This window comes from Urocampus carinirostris, chromosome 1 (genome assembly GCF_059441175.1).
Source record: "Urocampus carinirostris isolate Australia breed hairy pipefish chromosome 1, RoL_Ucar_1.0, whole genome shotgun sequence".
In the NCBI taxonomy this organism is placed as follows: domain Eukaryota; kingdom Metazoa; phylum Chordata; class Actinopteri; order Syngnathiformes; family Syngnathidae; genus Urocampus; species Urocampus carinirostris.
Genome location: NC_142349.1, coordinates 42,904,142 through 42,919,248, shown reverse-complemented (window position 1 = coordinate 42,919,248; position 15,107 = coordinate 42,904,142). Strand labels below are relative to the sequence as shown.

Here is a 15,107-nt window from a genome sequence, read left to right as displayed (position 1 = left end):
GTGTTCAGAACTTTCATAATCGAAAATAAACTTAATGTAGACTTTATGTACGGGTTCATTTTCAAATCATGTAATATACCATTTTCCATTGCAAAGTGTCAAAAAATGTGTATATTGGTTCCACTTCCAAGGCACGGACGGGGTTCGCCCCTCGATCTTCGGTTTACGAGACTGACGCCTTACCACTTGTGACTAATTAATGTTCAGAACTTTCATAATCGAAAATAAAATTGCTGTAGATTGTATCTACGGGTTTACCTTCAAATCATGTAATATACCGTTTTCCATTGCAACCAGAGTCAAAAAACGTATATGTTTATTCCACTTCCAAGGCACGGACGGGGTTCGAACCCGCGATCTTCGGTTTACGAGACCGACGCCTTACCACTTGGCCACCGCGCCTGGTGGTACATGCTACCCCTAAATTTATTCTTTCTCAACAACATGGTATCAAGGCTTCCGTCCGACCGTCTGATGATGATTCTCAGTGCTGTGGGATGCTCTTTCCTCTGATATACGATCTGAAACGTCTGTGTTTTTTTTTTTTTTAATTAATGCTCAAAACAGTTATATTCTATAATTTATGAGTGATGTTAATCTCATACTCTTGAGAAGGTCAATCCTGGTTGTATGCACGGTGCATGAATTTCGAGCCATCTTAACAGCACTTAGAACAAATGTACATCATCTCTAGAACCTGCTGCAGGATTTGGGTCAGGAGGCTGTCAAATGGACATTATTTTTCCATCCATCCATTATCTCAGCCGCTTATCCACAGTAGGGTCGCGGGGTTGCTGAAGCCCGTCCCAACCATCTTCGGGCAGTGGGCAGAGGACCCCCTGGACTGGTTGCCAGCCAGTCGCAGGGCACACAGAGACAGACAACTCGCTCATTCACACCTAGGGACAATTTGAACCAGCCAATTAACATAGACTGCATGTTTTTGGATTGTGGGAGGAAACCGGAGTGTCCAGAGGAAACCCACACAAGCATGGGGAGAACATGCAAACTCCACACAGGAAGGTTCGACTTCATGACCTCAGAACTGTGCCGCACACGCGCAAACCACTGCGCCCGACATTCTTTTCATTAGCTATATTTTATTTGATGGCAGTCTGTTGCAGCATGGTCATTCTGAAAGGGGGTTACCTTATGTCAACCTCTTTCTCAAGGTTTCTTGATTTTCATCACCCTGAGGTTTTTTAGTTTTTCTCTGCTTTCATGCATGTTTCAGATCGGGGGTTGTTGTAATGGCGGTGATTGAGGGCTACACAAACAAAGGTGACTTGGTTTCTTCAACCGGGGCTCAAACAAAACAAGCCAACAAATAGAAAAATGACATATTACTGATATCACGTCTCACCGTGTAACATTAGTCGCCTCAGCGAGCTTACTCAATAGCATATCGCCTTTGGGGGAGGAGGAAGAACTGTGTCTATGACCTACCCGGAAGTTAAAAGTTATCGGTCTAAGAGAGGCTCGGTGAACAGCGATGGCCGCCTCGGAATCAGTGCCCTCTCTTTTGAAGAAGTTGTGATGTCTTGCGTTGCTTACCCGTCACGTCGGGCGGTGGGTAGGCTTCGTCACACGCTCGAGGAATATCAAGCATAAAGTTGGCAGATGCAGTGAGTAACGAATGTTGTCTGCGTTTTGGTGGCTAACGAGTTAGCTTTTTTGACGTGTTGTTATCAGGTGATGAATTCCTAAAACGCCTAACGAAAGAGAGGAGGACCAATCCTGCCATATATAGAAATGTATGTATGTATATATATATATATATATATATATATATATATATATATATATACTATTCTATATAATTAAATGAACTCAAATAAAATACATCATGTAATACCTAGACATAAATGCAATTCATTGATAAAAGTTACGATTTTTTTTTTTTTGTCGTGTATCCTGTTACAAAAAAAAATGTTCAAATGAAGGGGCGGGACAAACTGGCAGAGCTTGGGTCGTATTGGTTGATCCGTGTCATATCCGAGTCGTTCATCTCTAATCAATCAATAGGTGAAAAGCTCAGGCAGCTGAACTGACTTATTCGTATGACGTATGATACAGAACAAGAACGACGGAAATGCTATCTATCTATCTACCCTGGTCATATCCCTCGAGAGGGGTGACCGACAGCAAGACAAACACATACAAAAACAAAGAAAATAAAAAAAGGGGAAAAGTTGCAAAAAAACACACACAATTTTTTTGGGAGCACGGCCAACCCAAATGCCCAAACATCCAAACAAGTTAAGCACTTCGGCAACCAAGTTGGTCATGTTTTCGTCTCTCCAGATGAAACGGGGCAGAGGAACGCGGCCGTGTCACTCAGGTCAGGGTGACGCACCCCTCTTCTGTTCAACAGCAGGGCCCGCACCTTTCACTGGTTTACCTCTGTCACATCATACAGGTGCCCTGCCCATCCCTCAGAACGTGTCCAAACATCCCACTATCCTTTCACAACACCTCTCCACTCATTCTTATCACCAACAAGAGCTCTCGCTTCCAATATATATTAAGACCTTTTTCCTGCAGTGCACTCATAACACCATCCATCCACGTCAATTGCGACCTACCTCTCGGTCTCTTTCCATTTACTTCTGCTCTGTAGATCTTCAACATTCGCTCCTCATCCATCCTCTTCATGTGTCTAAACCAACCCAGTACTCTCTTATCCACACACTTGCTCAGTTCCACAACTACTCCAGTTCTGTCTCTCACAATTTCATTTCTCAATCTATCCAATCTTTTCTCCTAACGTACTCCTCCAACACTTCATCTCAAAATGATTTATGTTTTTCTTTTCAACGAAAATGCAATACATCTTATTCTATGTACAGCAAATTGTATACACAATGTGTATGATACATATAATATATATATATATATATATATTAAAATATGCAAGCCTGGTTTTTAGCTTTTTTTGGGGGGGGGTGGAATCTTTAAACTTGACAAACATTACATTGTTCTAAGTGTATATAACACACTTAAGAATATCCCTCATGTATTGAATTAAACATGTCATAATTATTATTTTTCTTTTGACTTTTATTGTTTTATTATTTCCTTTTATGTCTACTGCACTTTGTATTCCTTTGAACTTGTTAGCTTTGTATTGTTTGGCTGTTTCATGCCGATTTTTAATGATGCCATCCATGTTTAATAAGGAAGTGTCTCCGCCCTGCTTTATTCCTGGACCCTGGCTATTTCAGCTGAAAATGAAAATCTCCATTCTGATCCCTGAGCATGTCAATATGTTTGCATTTTAAAGACCTTTTTTTTTAACTTTTTTGTACAGCTTACATGGAAATGTGAATTAAACACAACATTTTATGTTTCTACTGGACCAATCTAGGAAAAGAACATTTAAAGTTAGATTAAATAAAATGCCAGGGGATTTTTCTAGGGTTTTAACCACACAGTGGCAGGTCATTTTGACCTGAGGACAACAGGAGGGTTAAGTACTCACGAAAAAAAAACTACCACAGAAAATACCCTTTTCTTTTAAAATCCAAAATAGCATGGAAATTGCAATACTGGTCTGAAAAATTGCAATTAGGTTTTTTCTCACCAAAATTGTGCAGCCCTAATGGCAACCGTGGTGAATGAACAAGGTGAAGACAATTAAACTACCAGTAACCACCAGACTCTGCCTGACCTAGAGCAGAACCCTTTCAGATAAAGCCCCCTTTAAATGCCATTTTCAAAGTTGAATGAAGAGGGCCAATAAAGTTTTTAGTTGAATATGTTGCATTTAGTGCTACTCAACCCAACATAAACCAAGGAACAATAAATAAACATATCAGATTAAATGCTCTTTATATTTACATCATTGTAGCTCTTTCACTTATTTAGTAATAATCTTTATGCACTTAATGATTATTAAATTGAGTAATTATTTACCTCTTGATATATCTATTTATTCAGTAAATATTCAATCTCCACATTGTTTCAAATTGTTTTTTTAGTTTGCAGGTAGGAGAAGGCCTTGAGTTTTTATCATTACTTGCCAGACTCTATGTAGACAAAGGGCTGGTTTGAAGTAGGGATTACTCCACTACTTCTCACGTTAAAATTTTGTCATAACCTGCCCTCCTGGTATAAAAGTGATTGTCTGACATTTTGACGGGACACATGGGAATCTAACAGTTTGGTACTGTGTCTCATTTGTGCCTGTAAAAAAAAAAAACCTCAGTGGAACTGCTTATCTACAGCGCTTGTTCTATCCGGCTCATCCCGGATGTTAAACGACCAAGCGGAGGAAGAAAAATAATTCCTCTTTAGCATTTTCGTGATCCTTTGTGAAGAGCAAATATTTTTTATTTTTATTAATATCTTTAATTTTCATGTGCCTAGCCTTTCGGGGGCCAAAGTGAAAAAAAAAAACTACTGAAGCTGTCAAAAAGGATTGAATTATTTTCATGATATTTATTTTAGGTAATTACTGCATTTGTTTGAATAAAAAAACTCATGTAATTTTAGAGTACCGATTTACTTTATTTTTTGATGCTACAACATTGTTGGGGTCTAAAATTTGGTTACTTGGTCACATGTCTTTTCTAGAGGCGTGGAGTAACAACGAAGCCTTTCTGCGATGCCACTGGTGTTGGACGCCTTGTGGGCGCTGTGGAGCATCACGGCTGGGATCTACGACTACTTCCACACTAGCGCCATGGAGGAGAGGATTCACACACTGGAGAACGTGCTCTCCATACACCAGTTTGTTATCGCAGGACTGTCGGCAGGCCTCGTCCTGCTTATGACATACATCCTGTGGAGGAAGCACTGATTAGAACGATGAATTTTGCCTTTACACGCTCATAACAATTTGAAGACTCTGCAACAAATCCAAGTTATTATGTGTTAGGTAATTTTGCTTTCGTTACCATTTGCCACCCGATGCTCCAAAGAGCTAACTTAATGGCTGTAAAAGCCAATACCGAGACAGAAAGTGCACTAAATGTTTTCCTCGCTGCTATATTCTCCATCTCATCTTTTAGCCAAGATGACAAAGTAATATTAGGATATTTTTAAAAGATTGTGATAAGAATTCAGCTTGCCACATACATGACCATCAACTCAATGAAAGTACAAGTTCTTACCTGGAGGTTTTTGTTTAATATTCAAAAATGTCTCTGTCGAATGTAAAGGTGTTCTCACAAACTACTAACAAATTAAAGGGACATGTTCAAATAATAAAAGCTCCCAAAAAGGTGTTAAGTTGTTTGTTTGTAATTCTTTTACATTGACGTGTCGCCCGCCCTAAGACTGGGAGGTTGCTGGTTTTAGCCTCGCCGGGTCATACCTAAGACTTACAACATTGTAACCCATTGCCTCCCCTGCTTGGCGCTCGGCATTAGGGGGGGTTATCAAATTATGTAAATTCCTTTTAAAAAGACAAGTAAACCATACAATACTTAGCATTTGTAATAAGCAAGGGCTAATTAACTATGCCAAATGAAAATACACATTAACTTCAAACTAATTGTAAAAACTTTTGAAGCCAAAATGTAATGAAAATGTTAGATGACTTGTAACAAATGAAAAATAAATTAACCTCTTATTTTAAAAGGAATACAGAAAATGAAAGATTAGGGTTTCAGCCTTAAAATATCTGAAAGAGGCATTGCCATAATAGGGATGCATGATAATGTAAAACCCACTGATACCCATAGGGAATACAATATTGTTGAATTCTGTCTTCATATATACGCTGTGCCCCACTAACAAAAAATCAAAAGTATTTTTGCTTTTATGGGTAATTGTTTCAAAAAGGTTCCAAACCCCTGAACTAGAGCTTTACTTCATACCCACTTTGTCATTGATAACTTTCATACTGCAATAACAAATTGTTGTGGGCACCATAACACCTTCTAAAATGTATACAAATGCTCCCAATACTGAACAGGGAACATGCCTTCTCAGTGGTGTATTGTGCAGTGGAACCTCGCTAGTTCGCGGTTCCACTTTTGCAGGTTCGGAGCTTCGCGGGTCTAAAAAAATATACCTTACCTTCTCAATAAAAGCATTTATTGACTTGAGCAAGCGCAAGCTTATGTCAACTGAGGACACGGTGTGGACACTCTTACTGTGAAGGGGAGGGGGAGGCCCTGACACAATGCTTAGTCATGGTGAGTTACCACTTCGCTCACCCCCCTCCTTCAACTCCTCCCACCTCACCCCCTTCTTATGTGGCGCTGTTTATCATGGAGGAACTCGGCGACGTGACGTAAGAATATTCTCTTCTGTCACATTTAATCTCAAGTTTGATTTTACTATACCAAAAGGGAGCAGATGTTTGTACTACCTAAACACGGCTAATTGTGTGTGGTTTCGTGTATTTGTTGTAAAAGCCGTTCGAATCCGCTAGCTAAAGTATGTTGTTATTGTCAGAAGGTAGCTCTTTCACTTTTATTAAAATGAACACAGACCATTTTTTTTAACTGTTGTTTCCCAAAACGCTTCACAAACACTCATCAAATATCACATTTTCACTTTTTTTTCAATATGTAACCGGTAGTGTTAACAAGGGAAATAAGCTGCGATTGCTGCATGTGGTTGAGAGCGGTTAATACAATCATACTAAATGGTTCGTAGTGGTTTTGCCGCAGTCCTATTCCGTGTAAATTGATTATGTAAGACATGGCTACACTTGTGGGTCTTCAGATTCAGATCTACTTTATTGTCATTCTAGTACACGTGTATACAGAACGAAATGTCGATACATCTGACCCGCACAGTTTCCTTGAATGTACAGATATAAATAAAAGTTGTATTATGGCTACGTATAGTATTTTACCATAGTGCCGATAGTGCAAGAGGAGTAGCTAACCAGATGTGCAAAATGGGCAATCAGGTTAACAAGTCAGGTAAACAGTAACATTAACACTGTAACAATAACGCTGTAAGTACAATAGTGCAGAGAGCAAATGTGCAAGGAGTGGCAAGCTATAAAGAACTGCCAGTAGTGCAAAAAGTCAGATTAGCAGCCGTTTAGATTTAGGTTAACTATATGTTAGATTGACCATTTAACAGTCTAATGGCCAGGGGGACTAGACTACTGCGGAACCTGGTGGTCCTGCACCGCACACTGCAGTACCTCTTCCCAGAGGCTAGCAGAGTGAACAGTCCATGATGGGGGTGAGAGGGGTCCCCGATAATGTTCTTAGCATGGGATAGGCAGCGCTTCTGGCCAATGTCCTGAATGGAGGGAAGTGTAGTCCCGATGATTTTCTCTGCTGTCCTCGTTACCCTCCTCACACTACCCCAGTCGGTAGCGCTGCAGCCTCCACACCACACAGAGATACAGCTGGTCAGGATACTCTCTATGGTGCCCCTGTAGAATGCGATGAGGGAAGGTCGGGGCAGGTGGGCTCTCCTCATCCTCCGCAGGAAGTACAGGCGCTGCTGTGCCCTCTTAACCAGTGATGCAGTGTTCACGGACCAGGTGAATTTGTTTGTAATGTGCACCCCTAGGAACTTGATACTGCTGACAACCTCCACAGCCTTGTTGTTGATGCAAAGTGGGGCATGGTTGGGCTGGTTTTTCCTAAAGTCGACAATGATCTCTTTAGTTTTGTCAACATTCAGGACCAGGCTGTTGTCCCTGCACCAGCCCACCAACTGCTCCACCTCCTCTCTGTAGGCCAGGTCGTTGTCGTCCCTGATGAGGCCCACCACTGTTGTGTCGTCAGCATACTTCACGATGTGGTTTGTGGCGGACCTAGGGACGCAGTCGTGTGTCATCAAGGTGAACAGCAAGGGGCTCAGGACACAGCCTTGGGGGGAGCCCGTGCTGAGGTAGATGACATCTGAGATGTTCTGACCTATCCGCACTGATTGGGGTCTGTCACTGAGGAAGTCCAGCAGCCAGTTCCGCAGGGGGGTGTTGAAACCCAGGAGTCTCATTTTGTCTACCAGATGTTGTGGGATGATGGTGTTGAATGCTGAACTGAAGTCCAGGAACAGCATCCGCACATGGGTGTTCTTCTCCTCTAGGTGTTTCAGGCTCACGTGAAGCGCAGAGGAGATGGCATCCCTGGTGGAGCGGTTTGTCCGGTAGGCAAACTGAAAGGGGTCGAATGAGGAGGGGAGACTGGAGGTGATGTGCTCTTTAACCAGTCTCTCAAAGCACTTCATTATGATAGGAGTCAGTGCAACGGGCCGGTAATCGTTGAATGATAAGATCTGGGGTTTCTTTGGCACTGGGATGATGTTGGCAATTTTGAAGCATGATGGTACTTTGGCTTGGTCTAGCGAGGTGTTGAAAATGTCTGTTAGTACACAAGCCAGCTGATCGGCGCACTCCCTAAGTACCCGCCCCGGAATGTTGTCCGGGCCTGGAGCCTTCCTTGTGTTGACCCCTCTCAGGGTCTTTCTCACGTCAGTTGAGTCCAGGTGGAGTGCTCTTTCGTCCTGATATGGAACCGCTTTCGCTGCAGGGGTGCCGTTTTGTGCCTCGAACCTTCCAAAGAATTTGTTGAGGTCATTCTGAAAGTCCATGCTAGTGTCCTGTACTGGGGCGGTGGTTGGCTTGTATTTGGTGATGGCCTGAATGCCTTTCCACATATCCCTGGTGTTGGTTGTACTGAGGAAACGTTCCTGGATTTTTTGACTGTGCGTTCGCTTTGCTAGTCTGATAGCACGGTTCAGGTTAGCCCTCGCTGATCTCAGCGCCTCCTTGTCACCAGATTTAAAGGCAAGGTTCCGTACTTTTAGTTGTTTGCGTATCTCAGCAGTCATCCAGGGCTTCTAAATGGCACGGGTGCATATAGTTTTGGTATTGCTGACGTCTTCTGATGTAGGCTGTTTTGGTACATTCAGTTCCAGTGTTCTGGATGAGTCACCCAATAACTCCTTGCCATCATGCCAGCGATCACTTAGGTTTAATGGCGGGGGGTATACTGTATACGTTTTTTTAAGCATTTTTGAAGGGGCGCCGCTACTTCGCGGATTTTCAGTTTTCGCGGGTGGTCTCGGTCCCCATTAACTGCGATAACCGAGGGATTACTGTATTAGAATTCCCCTTGGGATCAGAACAAAAGCATTAGACTGGGTAAATAATTATTTGAAAGGACATCAAAAGTTCTGGACTCTTGGACACAAATATGAATTTAAAACGAATATTATTCCAGAACAAACAAACTTAAACATTAAATAACATAAAAAATGTTGTTATCAATAAAGATATCTCCTGTCAAAACTTTACAAATTCAAAATGTAAAAAAAAAAAAGACCTATAAATAAAATTTGTGCTTTTCACTTTGGAGTTAGTACAGTTGATGTCAGACAGAGTTGGAAACCACACACCAAGCAGATACAGCCCAAAGTTTCAAATAGCATTGCAGTCATTGACAAGGTAAAACTACTACTGGATCACAAGTCACGTCTCAAGTTTTCAAACTTAACTGTCATATTTACAATACTGGGCTGAGTTTTGAGAAAATTATTTTAAAACTTCACTACAGTCCCTTATTATTCTGCAAAACAGAGCAATAAGGATTCTTTATCAAGTCATCTATTTGGAACATACAAATCCACTTTTCATGCAACCAAAGCCGTTGAAATTTCCTGACATTGTATCATATCAAACAGATGATCACAGTAGCCTAGATGGTAAGGCGCCCGCTTTGAGACTGGGAGGTCGGTGGTTCGCGCCCCGGCCGAGTCATTCCTAAGACTTAAAAAGTGGTCGGCGGCGCTCTCTGTTGGCTGCGGCTGCATCGGCTCGCTACAACGGGTCAGGTGCAATCGACATTTCGTTCTGTGTACATTGTTACACAGAATGACAATACAAGGAAATTATATTTATTATGTTTAAAGTAAAAATAAAAAAATTATATTTGTCTACCCTGGTCATATCCCTCAAGAGGGGTGACCGACAGCAAGACAACATACAAAAATAAAGAAAATTAAGCTCCAGCTTCCATTATATTTAGACCTTTTTCCTGCAGACCACTTATAACACTATCCATCCACGTCAATCTCGGCCTTTCTCTTGGTCTCATTCCATTTACTTCTGCTCTGTAGATCCTCTTCAACATTCACTCCTCAGCCATCCTCTCCATGTATCCAAACCAACCGAGTACTCTCTTATCCACACGCTTGCTCAGTTCCACGACAACTCCAGTTCTCACAATTTCATTTCTCAATCCATTCAATCTTGTCACTCCTAACATACTCCTCAAACACTTCATCTCAAAAACATTTAATTTCCTTCTCAAATCTGCGTTCAGGCTCCAAGTCTCTGCACCATACAACACAGTCAGCAGTCACACTCTCATACAGTCCCCTTCTTAACATCCATACTCATACTCTTGTTGCTCATCACTCTCCTCAGAGCACCCAAAACCTTATTCCTTGATTCACTCTGTGCAATACCTCGCACTCCATTCCACCAACTGCAGCCACATCACAACCAAAGTACCTAAAGCTTTCAACTTCTTCCAGCACCTGTCCATGCAATCTTATTTCTAACGCCATGCCCACTCCATCACGTGAATACTTCACCTTACTCTTCCCAACATTCACACATAAACTTAAAAAAAATTAACTTCTCAAAAATATTTAGGAAATATTTAGAAATTGGGAGGGCGATTATATGTTAAAGGGGAGATTTAACTTTTAACATCTTAATTGAAAGAACAACATTGAAATTTTATATTTATCTATAACCGGTATAAAACTAACAATCAAAATGAGGACCTGACGCAAAATCAAAATTTCCTTCAGTTCAAGATGTATAAAAATGTGGGAATACAATGTAGAATGACCATGAATAATTACTGATGGATTTGATTCATTTATTGATAAGGCACAGTAATGAGAGACAGCGAGGCCTTGATGTATGTATGTATGTTGGTGCGTGTAATTGAGTATGTGTATATATATATATAAATTTGTTTTGTAAAGGGGTAAGAGCTAAAAATTGATTCTCATTTCTATCTAAATTTGTCTTTTGTTTTCTGGTTTATGTGGCCGCCTCATTTTTATTTTTTTTCTCCACGTTTTTGTTCTTACGTACTGGTGACACACAACCAAATATATGCATATAAACTAACCCCCTGATTAAGTATCTTTTCATTGTTGTAAAGTTGGCTTAGGTGCAGGTATATACAGTAGGGAGACTATCTCCATGAGGAGAAATTCAGTGTCCTACTCTGTGCTTGAGACCGCCCCACCATAACAGTTTTCAGTTTTAGTTTATAGGTAAATATAAACATGTGCACGCTTCAGGGAATGTTGGTGGCTGAACAAGGATTGTATGTGTCAACGGGAGTGATGCAGGAGAATTCAGAAATCAAAAGTTTGACTTTTGAGGTTTCTTCATTTTCTTCATGTTGAGGTTTTGAGTTTTTCTTTGCTCTCATGTACGTTTTAGATCAGGCGATGGTGTAATAATAGTCTGTGGTTTGCAATCATCTGTTGTCTGTGCAGCCCTTTGAGACTCTGTGATTAAGGGCTATACAAATAAACATGACAACAATCGGGAACTCTTGCAAAACTTGTAATCCATATTCAGAATAAATGATAATGAGAAGTTGATATGTGCATTAAACCTGACCCCCAGAATAATATGCAATATCAAAAGTAATTCAGTCATGCCAGATAATTTATAAATTAAGTACACAGCTCTTCTGTATTTATTTAAACATGAAACAAACATACATTTTGGCTATGTGGTAATGAACATATTTTTCCATCACCAGGTTGATGAGACAAAATAGAACAATACATGGAAAAACATCAGTAAATATTAAAAACATATGATGGTAACATTACCTCCATAATACACTAATTTTGAATATTATTGTTACTTTTAAACTTTGTACCGAAGGCGGGTTCCTTTTCGCCCTCCCGGCCCCCCAATCACACATCAAAACACATGCCAGTTAATTAAATCTTATCAGTCTATCGCAATTGTTAGGGAAAAGAGATGGCAGAAACATAGTCTTCATGGCCACAGTGTATAAATTTAAAACTACCAACTTTTTGACCACCTAATACTTAAAGTAGCCACCCAAACTTTTAGTGTATTTACCAACATGTCACAAGTGATTTTTTTTTAATTGGTAATGTGGATGTTAAAATTTGAAAGTCCTTCTTTTGAAGGGGGGAAAAAAAAAATAAACCTAACATAACTTATCACAATTGTCAACTGGGACTCCTTGTTTATGCAAAACCGCTCCTAGAGCTGATGAGATCATCAGATTAACAATAACCTAGGTCAGGAAAGTCAAATGTTGGATGATTTAATTCAGGCCGCCATAAATATCTGAAAGTCAAAAAAAGAAGCGAGTCTGAAGGTTATTTATATCAAGTTACAATTTTTCAAATAAATACAACCCAAATGCTCCTTTTGGCCACTAGAGGGAGGTAAAGGATATTTCAATTTATGCAGGGCCAGCCAAGTACCATAGTCTGATCTAACGTGGTCTTATCTTATTACCCAAGCTAAAACTTGTAATAATTTCAAACCACTACGACAACTAATTATACATTTTCATAGCTGAAACTTGAGTTGGTATAGCATGTTCAGTTGTTGCAGGTGTAAAACTGTATTCACTCGACTTTTAAACTTAATTAGTGAAGGCATTCAATGCCCGACCTAAGAATTTTCTTCATTGTTTTTGAACATGTGTTATGCTTAGAATGTATTCATTGTCATCTCTGTTTCTAATAAATAAGGTCGGCTACCAAAGTAGGCTAAATGATAAAGCAAACTACTGAAATACCACAGTAAGCTAATTTTTTTTAGGTTGACATTATTTTACTTTTTTACTTATCCAGCCTGTCCGGGAACAAGTTTGTTAGTTAGCTTTTGAAGGGCACAATAACTTCTAAAATTGGTTAATAGTTTTCAGGATCATGGTGTATCAATGAGCTCCAATAACTAAAATTCTTGCGTTGAAAAAAAAAACATGCACTGCAAAAAGCGGATTGTGAATGAGTAAAAAGTAATGTTTTGATACCAGACAATCCCATGGTGAGCTTAGGTGAGCCTTCTGGGAGGTCAAGGAACTTTACCTGGTTCGGAGCTCTCCATCCAAGGAAACAACAAGTACTAAAAAATCCTGGAATTTTGAGGTGTAAAAGTGATATCCGTGTCCTTTATTGTCTTAAAAGACGAGCACTTTCCAACCAGCATGCGCGAAAGCGCAACCGAAATAGAGTCCCTCCACGGGTGTGTCCAGCAGCCAATCGAAAACCACCTCTCGGCTGCCCGAGCCGATGGTGACTCGCAATTTCAGGCCATCGACGTTGCTAGAGACTTGGCTACTAATGTGGTTGTTGTTGTTAAGTGGGATGACGCCCACCACTTCCATGTCGAAAGTCACAGCTGAACCCAGGGTGATTGAAGGAAGCTGATTGGTCATCTCCTTACCGTTTACGTACACGGCACCTGACGAGCAACGACACATTTAGATGGTTTTATTAAAAGTCCTGTTTTCCACACCATAAGGCTAACCCCCCCCCAAAATAGTATTTTGTGATAAGGCATACTGACTGTAAGGCACAATAAAACTGCAGTAAGGGTGAGGGTTTGACAAAAAAAATAAAAGTGACATTGACCAGTTGGAATACATCACTGATCACAACTGCATACAATTCCATAACATTGGATGCAACGGGAATCGAACTCAGATTGTCACATTGAGTGAGACGAATCCTATCCACTAGACAACTAGGCATACGCACGAGACAGGAAAAGGCATTAGGGTTCATCATCATCACAATATGGTTCACTCGAGTATTGTCACTGTACCAAACTTTTGATATTATTGAACTGAGCTGCAGGAGTATTGACAGACATTAAACTGGTCTGTAGTACAACTAAAATACAGTATTTTATCGTTGAGTCGCAAAGTCTTAACGAAGCGCGGGGGATTCTGAACTGAATAAAGAGAAAGGAATTGTGGGAAGTAATTTGATCAACCAGAACGATATAAACTAACCCCTGGCCGCACATAGTCAGAACATTTGTCTTCTACTGGAAATGTACTCCGGCGCTTCATCACTGTTGCTGGACCTTAGTGCTGCCTTTGACACTGTAGACCATAATTTCTTACTAGACCGGTTGGAAAAAGAGATTGGACTCTCAGGAACTGTCCTTTTATGGTTCAGATCCTACCTCTCAGATAAGATGAATTGTGTTAAATATGGTGAAATAAAATTTGAGCCCGTTAATGTTGCCTGTGGTGTTCCACAGGGTTCAGTACTTGGCCCCCTTCTTTTCAGCATTTACATGCTTCCATTAGGTGATATTATCCGAAAGTATAATATCAGTTTCCATAGCTATGCGGATGCAACTCACTTAAATATTCCGATGGAGGAATCTGCCACACTAAACTGAAAATTTGTAGATCTGCCTCACTGAGATAAAAAACGGAAGTCACTCAACCTCTTGCACCTAGACTCTGAAAAGACCGGCATGTTAATTATTAGTCTATCTAAATGTCATGACTTGTTCTCAAAAACGGTTCTGAATATTGACAAATGCAATATCACCAAGAGTGTCTCAGTCAAAAATGTATATGTCACGTTTGACTCCAATCACACGTTAATATTACTAGAACAGCTTTTTTCCATCTCCGCAACTTTGCTAAAATTCACCCTATGCTGTTGGGGTCTGTTGATGATAATTCATGTATTGGTTACTCCCCATCTCATTTACTGTAACGGTCTACTCCTTAGTCTCCCAAAGTCTAGAATCAAGAGCCTGCAGCTGGTTCAAAATGGTGCAGTGAAGCTTTTACCTTAGACAAGAAAGTTTGATTACCCCGCTTTTAGCTAACCTGCATCGACTCCCTGTCAACTTAAAATGAGATGTTATGGTTCAGTTAGTATGGATGGAAAAAATATGGATGGACCTGCCCTCTTCCATCTTTCAGATTTATTTATGCCCTATGATCCTGGTCGGACCTTTGCTTGGAAAATGCTAGTCTTCTATTGATCCCAGTGGCCAAGAAAAAAATCCACAGGTTCGAACGCGTTCTCCGTTCGACTGCTGGTGCTGTGGATTGCTCTGCCTCCTCAGTGGAACTGTTTAAATCTAGGCTTAAAACACACTTCTATTCTATAGCTTATTAATGACC

General features: G+C 40.5%; 1 protein-coding gene, 1 long non-coding RNA gene and 1 other non-coding gene across 5 annotated transcripts in view; 1 reads left to right on the top strand and 2 right to left on the bottom strand.

The window, feature by feature from the left end:
* Nucleotides 1-330: 330 nt before the first annotated feature.
* On the bottom strand, nucleotides 331-402 carry trnat-cgu (transfer RNA threonine (anticodon CGU)). The gene has a single exon. It is a non-coding gene; the product is annotated as a tRNA-Thr (tRNA).
* Nucleotides 403-1,427: 1,025 nt separating this feature from the next.
* Nucleotides 1,428-5,228, top strand: LOC148374743 (uncharacterized). Its single transcript, XR_015850902.1, has 2 exons — nucleotides 1,428-1,625; nucleotides 4,576-5,228. It is a non-coding gene; the product is annotated as an uncharacterized LOC148374743 (long non-coding RNA).
* crlf3 (cytokine receptor-like factor 3) overlaps nucleotides 4,525-15,107 on the bottom strand; it is a 25,614-nt gene continuing 15,031 nt past the window's right edge. For 2 of the 3 annotated variants that reach the window (XM_088340382.1, XM_088340374.1), the window contains exon 9: nucleotides 11,632-13,414. In XM_088340382.1, the coding sequence (XP_088196508.1) occupies nucleotides 13,131-13,414 (284 nt within the window). In that variant the 3' untranslated portion in view covers nucleotides 11,632-13,130. Of the gene's footprint in view, nucleotides 4,784-11,631; nucleotides 13,415-15,107 lie in introns of those variants that run through there. The other variant, XM_088340388.1, reaches the window with a different exon arrangement.